The sequence below is a fragment of the Salvelinus namaycush genome, chromosome 20 (genome assembly GCF_016432855.1).
Source record: "Salvelinus namaycush isolate Seneca chromosome 20, SaNama_1.0, whole genome shotgun sequence".
Lineage (NCBI taxonomy): Eukaryota > Metazoa > Chordata > Actinopteri > Salmoniformes > Salmonidae > Salvelinus > Salvelinus namaycush.
In genome coordinates this window covers 42,176,233-42,187,118 of record NC_052326.1, presented here as the reverse complement: position 1 = coordinate 42,187,118, position 10,886 = coordinate 42,176,233, and the positions used below count along the sequence as shown (strand labels likewise).

At 42.4% G+C, this 10,886-nt stretch overlaps 1 protein-coding gene across 1 annotated transcript; it reads left to right on the top strand.

Annotated features, from left to right (window-relative positions):
- Positions 1–9,643: 9,643 nt before the first annotated feature.
- On the top strand, positions 9,644–10,670 carry glrx (glutaredoxin (thioltransferase)). The gene is made up of 2 exons (XM_039015308.1): positions 9,644–9,850; positions 10,546–10,670. The coding sequence occupies exons 1-2, from the start codon at positions 9,644–9,646 to the stop codon at positions 10,657–10,659; spliced, it is 321 nt and encodes a 106-aa protein (XP_038871236.1). The 3' UTR covers positions 10,660–10,670.
- The last annotated feature ends 216 nt before the right edge of the window (positions 10,671–10,886 follow it).

Sequence of the window (10,886 nt, the reverse complement as noted above, 5' to 3'; positions counted from 1 at the left end):
GGGGGGTAAATTTAGGAGTATTGTCCCCTGATAGCAGGGGGGCGCTACCCTGTGCAACATCAGTGTTTCTGTTCTCTGTGCAAAAGGGTGCCTTAAGGTGTTAGTTTACATGGGGGAATTACAACCACCTGGCTACAGGTCTCAAACACACCAGCATGAAGTGTGTGTCTGGGGGGGGGGTCAAAAAGGGAATACAAAGGTCAGGGAGGTTTGTGTGTGAATGTGTGGGTGGGCGGCTATGTAAAATGGGGGGAGTAAGAGATTTGGGGGGGAACACGTGGGGGGGGTGAGAAAATAGCTAGGTTTCCATCCAATTCATGACCGATTTTCTTGCAAATATTCTGAAATCGTCATTTTCCCACCAGACATGTTGCGGATAAAAGTCTGCGTGATGACGTAGTGCACATTTAAACTTTTTTTTTTTTTTTTTTTTTTTTTTTTAATTGGTTTCCATCGCATTTTCAACTACTGATGGTTTTGTCAGAGAAATGTTACACTGGCAGTGGCATGTGCGCTCTAGCCAACAGCTAGCAGGTACAGTGCTAGTAGGCTACCTACATGAGAGCGATTTTATTATTTTTATTTGTCAAACGGCAGCCAAGCATCGATCATTGTTACTAGAATAAGACCCTCAATATTTATTGGAAAAGAGCATCAACCTCATCACTGTGCACTTTCACCAGCCTGTGAAGTAAATACCTTATTTCATCTGTAGCATAAACTGTATGCTTTCCCGAGGTGTAGTGGGAGGACCACATGATATGATTGCGTGACTCCCAAGTTTACATCGATATGATGGTTATATCAATATTTGCGCATAAAGGCAAACGCCATTTCTCACATCAATTTTATTGAAACAAAAAGATCCCACCTTGTCTAGTGTGTTTTGTTTTGTCGACATTTGGAAAGTTGACCGACAAATAAGTTGTTGGATAGAAAACATGTTGGGGAAAAAGCTGCTGTAGTCTCTTTTTGTTTGACTAGCCAGAGCACTCAGGATCAACCTGGCTAAAGTTCGTGTTCGTAATTGGGGGGCTGTTCTAGAGTAGCCAATCTCTGGAAGGACTAGAGCGTTTCTTCGCCAGTTTATTTACTGGAAAACAGGCTGTTCTGTTTGATAAATTAATGCATCCACTAGAGGACAAATCTGTATTACGAAGACAAATGTATTATTTTCTCCTTGATTCCAGTTTTGTCAGTGCAGCAGAACTATGGAAGAACTGCGAATAGCATTTCTGTTTTAGTTTTTGAATTCAACTCATGCCGATTTAGTTTGACAGACAGATGAAGGCATGGATTGAGGATGAAAATCAACATCTTTATTTCATGATATCATTAATAAACAAGGTCTTGAGCTCAAGGGAAATATTATGTTTACAAACCTGTGTTAGAATGTTTGTCCCCAAAAAATGAAATACTGTTCTGGTATATATCTGCATACTGGTTCAGCCTTTATTTATGAGACACTGATACTGGAGACAGGATATAAAATGTGTTCCCTGGAAGATGACATTTCTGTTTTGGGGTAGCATTCTAGTACTTATTTGAACTTTTTCTCTCTCTGCGTTCCAAGTGGGGGGGAAGGAACAAATCCAAAATTGTAAGTAAGAAACTGAAGATTATGCACTCTTGTGCATGATGTAAGGTCTGATAGTACTGTCGTCATATGATTGGGGCTTCTGTTGGATGGGTCTCTGCAGCAGAGGTAGTGTCACTTTTTAAAACAGGAAGGCCCTCTTCAGTCACAATTCAAACTATATTCCATCGTTACTACATTTCAGTTTGAAAGTCAAACTCTGCAAGGACCATGAGCTCAACATGCTTTAGAGGGATTTGTAGACATGAAAAATACTTATTTGGAGATCTCTGAAGCATCTTGACTAGAGGTCGACAGATTATGATTTTTTGACACCGATACCGATTATTGGAGGACCAAAAAAAAAACGATGCCGATTTGTATTATTTGTTTTATTTGTAATAATGACTATTACAACAATACTGAATGAACACTTATTTTAACTTAATATAATACATCAATAAAATCAATTTAGCCTCAAATAAATAATGAAACATGTTCAATTTGGTTTAAATAATGCAAAAAGAAAGTGTTGGAGAAGAGAGAAAGTGCAATATGTGCCATGTAAGAAAGCTAACGTTTAAGTTCCTTGCTCAGAACATGAGAACATATGAAAGCTGGTGGTTCCTTTTAACATGAGTCTTCAATATTCCCAGGTAAGAAGTTTTAGGTTGTAGTTATTATAGGAATTATAGGACTATTTCTCTCTATACCATTTGTATTTCATATACCTTTGACTATTGGATGTTCTTATAGGCACGTTAGTATTGCCAGTGTAACAGTATAGCTTCCGTCCCTCTCCTCGCTCCTACCTGGGCTCGAACCAGGAACACATCGACAACAGCCACCCTCGAAGCAGCGTTACACATGCAGAGCAAGGGGAACACCTACTAGAAGGCTCAGAGCGAGTGCCGTTTGAAACGCTATTAGCGCGCACCCCGCTAACTAGCTAGCCATTTCACATTGGTTACACCAGCCTAATCTCGGGAGTTTATAGGCTTGAAGTCATAAACAGCGCAATGCTTGAAGCACAACGAAGAGCTGCTGGCAAAACGCACAAAAGTATGGTTTGAATGAATGCTTACGAGCCTGCTTCTGCCTACCACCGCTCAGTCAGACTGCTCTATCAAATCATAGACTTAGTTATAACATAACACACAGAAATTCGAGCCGTAGGTATTTAATATGGTCGAATCCGGAAACTATCATCTCGAAAACAAGACGTTTATTCTTTCAGTGAAATAAAATACGGAACGGTTTTGTATCTAACGGGTGGCATCCATAAGTCTAAATATTCCTGTTACATTGCACAACCTTCAATGTTATGTCATATTTAAGTAAAATTCTGGCAAATTAGGTGGCCCAAACTGTTGCATATACACTGACTGTGTGCAATGAACGCAAGAGAAGTGACACAATTTCACCTGGTAAATATTGCCTGCTAACCTGGATTTCTTTTAGCTAAATATGCAGGTTTAAAAAATATATACTTCTGTGTATTGATTTTAAGAAAGGCATTGATGTTTATGGTTAGGTACATATTGGAGCAACGATACGCACCGCATCGATTATATGCAACGCAGGACACGCTAGATAAACTAGTAATATCATCAACCATGTGTAGTTAACTAGTGATTATGATTGATTAATTGATTGTTTTTTATAAGATAAGTTTAATGCTAGCTAGCAACTTACCTTGGCTTCTACTGCATTCGTGTAACAGGCAGGCTCCTCGTGGAGTGCAATGTAATCAGGTGGTTAGAGTGTTGGACTAGTTAACTGTAAGGTTGCAAGATTGAATCCCCCGAGCTGACAAGGTAAAAATCTGTCGTTCTGCCCCTGAACGAGGCAACTATCATTGAAAATAAGAATGTGTTTGTAATAAATACCATTTAAAATAACACAAGCATATTGCTATTACGTTGTTATAACTAACTTCTTTCAAAACAGGGTTTCTCACAAACTCATAAGCAGATACTGAGACCCACACACACCCAAGGACAGAGGGCTGGCACAGACCTTTCATAAACACTGATAAGGCAGGAAAGGCCTTGATCAAAAGGGTGCTTGGGTCTGCATTTCACGAGATACTGAGACACACACACACCCAAGGACAGAGGGCTGACGTAAACCTTTCATAAACACTGATTAAGACAGGAACATCTACGCACACACAAAATCTCCTGTTTTAGCTGAACATTTTACAGAGACACACAGATATGTCAAAATAGGAACATCTACGCACACACCTAATCTCCTGTTTTAGCTGAACATTTCTGAAGACAAAGAACTCTACTCAGAGCCAATGGGACAGTGATACTAGCCTGAAGTGGACCTCGCCCAACTCATCAGGACCAACCAGAAGACCAGACCAGCCAGACTCAACCTACTTTATTACCTGTATAAAATACATTTGCACTATGTTTTCGGGGCTCTGTCTGCAGGTTCCTTACGAGCTGAATGAACGAGTCCGTGCATGCTTGTATCAGATATCTTTACCTCTGAATAAACTGCTTTTTATTATACGAATATCCACCCTGTCCAGAGTCTCTACTTCGTCTCAGTTCTCCAGTAAACTTGTGATATCAACATGTTCTTAACTAACTTGCCTAGTTAAATAAAGATTAAATAAAGGTGTAAATAATTATGGACACCGATTTCCGATTGTTATGAAAACTTGAAATCGGCCCTAATTAATCGGTCGACCTCTAATCTTGACACTCATGAGTCCCAGCAGACTACTACAGTACAGGGTCCACTCCCAGCAAAATGGTGACTTTGTTGGAGCCTCACTCAAATAACTTGAGTGAATGGCTCGGTTTTCTTTTTTAATTTTTTTTATGCTAGGCTACACACAACTCCCATGGTCTAGTCCGTCTCACTGCTCCCTCCTTCCTCCTTTTAAAGACTGCTCAGAAAACGCAGCAGCGTTGCTACTAACAGTGCGTTTACACTAGGAAGCGGCATTGCGTGTGGAAACATTGGAAGCCATTCACTCTCAATGGAAGGAAAGCAAGAGAAAGTGGGCAGGGGGACCGTTGAGCGACGCGAGCATGGCCGAGGGAGCTATACAGGGTGGTACTAAAGTTGGGGAAAGCTGAACTTCTATTCTAATCCTCTGCAATATCGTGACACGAATGACCAATCGAAGCGCACCGTAGCTTCCAAACCCTACTGGATTGGCTGACAATGGCTGTTTATACGTTGCACGACCTAGCTTGCTTGTTAGCACCCACATGAGGGTGAGGCTAGCGTGAATAGGCGCTAATAGTTCTCATATGACGGCTTGGGGAGAGGCTGTCCTCAGAAGCGGATTATTTTTTTTGGGGGGGGGGGGGGGGGAGTCCAGCAGTCTTGCTGAGAAGTTGTAAAGGGCAAACAAGTGTTTTAAACACATCTCAATGTTTTGGTGTGAAAGATGACTCAGAACTGTATGGATTGTGAAGGAGTACTGAACCTGCCCACCTGAAAATGCATTAAATCTGTAAAATAAAAGTCTACTTGGCTTTACATTGAAGATTGTAGACTTTCTTTTCAGTTGTATGCCATCTGCATATCCGTGTGATTATGGGCCTTGACCCCTGGTTAAGAGTTCTGTATGAATACAACCCATGGTTATGAAGGCATGATTGGAAACTTTAGAATGTTGTTTGATCATTTCAGGCTACCGAGACTTCACATTTTGTTTCATCATGATTAATGTGAAAAATCATACTGTTTAATATACTTGTCATGGAATGAACAGTCAGTCTCCTGGTTAGAATTGTAGACTGTTGAACAGCAGCAAACTGGACACTCCCACTGGCTTAATCTGTGCAAAGGTATGCAGATACTGCACTAGTGCACGCATGGAAAGGTCTTTTTTTGAATAGTTACAAGCAACATTGGTTGTACAGGGATTTTTGGGGGGGTTGTCCTTAATGTCCTTGAATATTTTCACACATGCAATGCATGCATGTTCCAGGGATTTCAAATTCTAGGACTGAGAAAATAATTTTCCATAATATATTTCACTTAACTATTGTAACTGAGGTGGTTCAGTGAACCACAGGGATGAGTAACCTTGCCTGAAGATGTGCTGGCTCCTAGAGAAAATGCCTACAGGCTTTAGCTCTACGGCCTAGCAGACTTATGGCACACAACTGACCCGGGTTCAAATCCAGCCAGTCACATTGGTGCAGCAACTTTGATTAAGTCAGTTGATTCCGAGGAGGTGGTCAAAAGAGGGTGAATTGTAGCGGAGGTAGTTTGGTGAACCACCCTCATGAGTAACCAACCTTTCCTGAGATCTGAGGACTTGCATTAGTTCCCCTAACACAGCCTTGTGCAGATGAGATGGGTTCAAACCCAGTCAGTCACACGCTATCAACAAATATACAGTGTACAAAACATTATGAACACCTGCTCTTTCCATGACAGACTGACCTGGTGAATCCAGGTGAAAGCTATGATCCCTTATTGATGTCACTTGTTAAATCATTTTCAATCGGTGTAGATGAAGGGGAGGAGACGGGTTAAAGAAGGATTTTTAAGCCTTGAGACATGGATTGTGTATGTGCCATTCAGAGGGTGAATGGGCAAGACAAATATTTAAGTGCCTTTTGAATGGGGTATGGTGGTAGTAGGTGCCAGGTGCACCAGTTAGGGTCAAGAACTGCTACGCTGCTGGGTTTTTCACACACAACAGTTTCCCATGTGTTTCAACAATGGTCCATCACCCAAAGGACATCCAGCCAACTTGACACAACTTTGGGAAGCGTTGGCGTCAACATGGGCCAGCATTCCTGTGAAATGCTTTCGACACCTTGACGAAATGAGACTGTTCTGAGTGCAAAAGGGAGGGTGGATGCAACTCAATATTGGGAAAGTGTTCTTAATGTTTTGTACAGTCTTTTTTTAAATCATTATTCCTTATGGCACCAGCGGTGGCCAACCCTGCTCTAACACACACCAGGAATGTGCAATTCTGTCATCAAAGGAAAGGGTGGCTACTTTTGAAGAATCTAAAATATATTTTGCTTTAACACTTTTTTGGGTTATTACATGATTCCATACAGTGTGTGTGTTATTTCATAATTTTGATATCTAAACTTTTTTTATTATTTTTTATTTGACCTTTATTTAACCAGGTAGGCTAGTTGAGAACAAGTTCTCATTTGCAACTGCGACCTGGCCGAGATAAAGCATAGCAATTCGACACGAAACAAAACATACAGTCAATAATACAGTAGAAAAAATAAGTCTATATACAATGTGAGCAAATGAGGTGAGATAAGGGAGGTAAAGGCAAAAAAGGCCATGGTGGCGAGGTAAATACAATATAGCAAGTAAAACACTGGAATGGTAGATTTGCAGTGGAAGAATGTGCAAAGTAGAAATAATGGGGTGTAAAGGAGCAAAATAAATAAATACAGTAGGGGAAGTGGCAGTTGTTTGGGCTAAATTATAGATGGGCTATGTACATGTGCAGTAATCTGTGAGCTGCTCTGACAGCTGGTGCTTAAAGCTAGTGAGGGACAAAAGTGTTTCCAGCTTCAGAGATTTTTGTAGTTCGTTCCAGTCATTGGCAGCAGAGAACTGGAAGGAAAGATGACCAAAGGAGGAATTGGCTTTGGGGGTGACCAGTGAGATATACCTGCTGGAGCGCGTGCTACGAGTGGGTGCTGCTATGGTGACCAGTGAGCTGAGATAAGGCGGGGCTTTACCTAGCAGAGACTTGTAGATAACCTGTAGCCAGTGGGTTTGGCGACGAGTATGAAGCGAGGGCCAACCAACGAGAGCATACAGGTCGCAATGGTGGGTAGTGTATGGGGCTTTGGTGACAAAACGAATGGCACTGTGATAGACTGCATCCAGTTTGTTGAGTAGAGTGTTGGAGGCTATTTTATAGATGACATCACCAAAGTCGAGGATCGGTAGGATGGTCAGTTTTACGAGGGTATGTTTGGCAGCATGAGTGAAGGATGCTTTGTTGCGATATAGGAAGCCAATTCTAGATTTAATTTTGGATTGGAGATGCTTAATGTGAGTCTGGAAGGAGAGTTTACAGTCTAACCAGACACCTAGGTATTTGTAGTTGTCCACGTATTCTAAGTCAGAGCCGTCCAGAGTAGTGATGCTGGACGGGCGAGCAGGTGCGGGCAGTGATCGGTTGAATAGCATGCATTTAGTTTTACTTGCGTTTAAGAGCAGTTGGAGGCCACGGAAGGAGAGTTGTATGGCATTGAAGCTCATCTGGAGGTTAGTTAACAGTGTCCAAAGAAGGGCCAGAGGTATACAGAATGGTGTCGTCTGCGTAGAGGTGTATCAGAGAATCGCCAGCAGCAAGAGCAACATCATTGATGTATATGTAACAGTATAACTTTAGTACGTCCCCTCGCCCTGACACGGGCGCGAACCCGGGACCCTCTGCACACATCAACAACTGACACCCACGAAGCGTCGTTACCCATCGCTCCACAAAAGCCGCGGCCCTTGCAGAGCAAGGGGCAACACTACATCTAGGTTTCAGAGCAAGTGACGTAACTGATTGAAACGCTACTAGTGCGTACCCGCTAACTAGCTAGCCATTTCACATCCGTTACATATACAGAGAAGAGATTCGGCCCGAGGATTGAACCCTGTGGCACCCCCATAGAGACTGCCAGAGGTCCAGACAACAGGCCCTCCGATTTGACACACTGAACTCTATTAGAGAAGTAGTTGGTAAACCAGGCGAGGCAGTCATTTGAGAAACCAAGGCTGTCGAGTCTGCCAATAAGAATGTGGTGATTGACAGAGTCGAAAGCCTTGGCCAGGTGGATGAATACGGCTGCACAGTAATGACTCTTATTGATGGCGGTTATGATGTCGTTTAGGACCTTGAGCGTGGCTGAGGTGCACCCATGACCAGCTCTGAAACCAGATTGCATAGCGGAGAAGGTACGGTGGGATTCAAAATGGTCGGTAATCTGTTTGTTAACTTGGCTTTCGAAGACCTTAGAAAGACAGGGTAGGATAGATATAGGTCTGTAGCAGTTTGGGTCTAGAGTGTCACCCCCTTTGAAGAGGGGGATGACCACGGCAGCTTTCCAATCTTTGGGAATCTCAGACGATTGAAGCAACATCTCAAGACATTAGTCAGGAAGTTTGGTCGCAAATGGGTCTTCCAAATGGGACAATGAACCCAAGCATACTTCCAAAGTTGTGGCAAATGGCTTAAGGACAGCAAAGTCAAGGTATTGGAGTGGCCATCACAAAGCGAAAGAGAGGTTAAACAGGCTAGTAATTGGGGTTGCAACAATTTCGGAAGATCATTTTAGAAAGAGAGGGTCCAGATTGTCTAGCCCGGCTGATTTGTAGTGGTCCAGATTTTGCAGTTCTTTCAGAACATCAGCTATCTGGATTTGGGTGAAGGAGATATGGTGGGGGCTTTGGCGGGTTGCTGTGGAGGGTACCGGGCAGTTGACCAGGGTAGGGGTAGCCAGGTGGAAAGCATGGCCAGCCGTAGAGAAATGCTTATTGAAATTCTCAATTATAGTGGATTTATCGGTGGTGACAGTGTTTCCTAGCCTCAGAGCAGTGGACAGCTGGGAGGAGGTGCTCTTATTCTCCATGGACTTTACAGTGTCCCAGAACTTTTTTGAGTTAGTACTACAGGATGCAAATTTCTGTTTGAAAAAGCTAGCCTAAGAAAAACCCTTGAATGAGTAGGTTGGTCCAAACTTTTGACTGGTACTGTACACGCCTAACATGTAAATGGGAAGTAAATCAATCTGTAGGGATAGTGAAGCCTTATGACTGCAGCTGCCTACATTAGATGTGGTTGAATGATCTGTTGTTGTTGTTTTTTTACACTGCCCCCCAAAAAATCGGATAACAAAATTGCTATTTCAGTGTTCTAATTGGAAAAAATGACAGGGTATCAAAAATAATACCATACTGCAGCTTTAGTAAGTGGGATATCCTTCGTTATATAAACACACCTTTTTTTTGACGCTATACCGAAGTTGACTGATCAATAGTTTGCCCGAGCGTTTCATATAACATTTCCAAGACATTATTTGTTGTCTTTTAACCAACGTCAGAATGGCACAGGAATTTGTGGAAACTAAACTTAGGGTAGACAGAGTTACAATATTTCTAAAACCATTGTGCCCGTATTGCGTGACGGCTAAAGAGATCTTGTCAAAGTATACATTCAAAGCTGGGCATTTAGAATTTTTTGACATCACAGGACGGAGAGATATGAGCAGTTTACAGGACTACTTTTTGGAGATAACTGGGGCTCGGACGGTGAGTTTCTTATTCGAGTCTTGCCAGTATTTCAATACCTTATTCATTTGTTGTTGTGGGTGCAATACTGCATGCAAATTTGTATCTAGACAGTTGCGCGCGAGTTCAAATATAGATGTCGCTCAATTTAAGCTTTTTGAGAAGTGCTTTTCGGGGTTCACGACGAGCGTAATAACTCGACGTCTCATTTTTTTGCAATGTCATTTGTATTGTCGTTCCAACAATAAGCAAACGAATATTGTACATGTTTTTATTTTTTTGTTTGTGTTTTGATCAGCCATCTCAATGACAACGCAATCCATGAACGTTGATTGGCTTGAAGCTCATAAACTATTCATATTCATTTCACTAGCCGTCATCACTGAATTCTGAATCCGTAAGGAAGGTAGCATTTTGCTCATGCACAGCTTCACATTCACCTGTCCTCAAGTGAATTGTCATGCTTGCATGGATACATTACACAGTAATTTGATATATTGATTTCAGTCTGTTACATATCCCATCAACAATGAATAGGGCAGCGATCATCAAACAATTTGTTCTAGTCCTCCTAAGGGTCATTTTTTGTTAATGCTGGCCAGTTGATGGACATTATGAGGATTCCGCATCTCATGAAGAACTTTACATGGGCTAAGAAATGCTGGTTCTGCTTTTGCGATTCTTAATGACATTTTGCTGTGTGTGTGTGTTTGTAGGTCCCACGGGTGTTTATCGGTGAGGAATATGTGGGAGGGTGCAGTGAAGTGGCAGAGCTGGATGAGAGTGGGAAATTGGAGGGGATGCTGCAGTCCATTGGCGCTCTGCAGTGACGCACACACACTACCCCAGGTATGTGCACAGACACACACGAAAGGGAGTGAGGAGAGGGAAGCGCAAAGGATTCATTTGTAGAGCTGGAAGATGGGGTAGAGCTGGAAGATGGGGAGAGAGTATGAGGGAGTTATTTGTCTCTTTGGTAGGCCCCCAGACTGGGTGGAGCCGTGGTGGTGCTTCAGGAGGCTGGAGACCAGAGTTCAGGGACCAGAGAACCACACCA

Bases quoted from the DNA above. Each gene is read 5' to 3' on its own strand.
- glrx (XM_039015308.1), top strand. From the start codon at position 9,644: ATGGCACAGGAATTTGTGGAAACTAAACTTAGGGTAGACAGAGTTACA. The intron at 9,851-10,545 runs GTGAGTTTCTTA...GTGTGTTTGTAG, and splicing joins AGATAACTGGGGCTCGGACG to GTCCCACGGGTGTTTATCGG.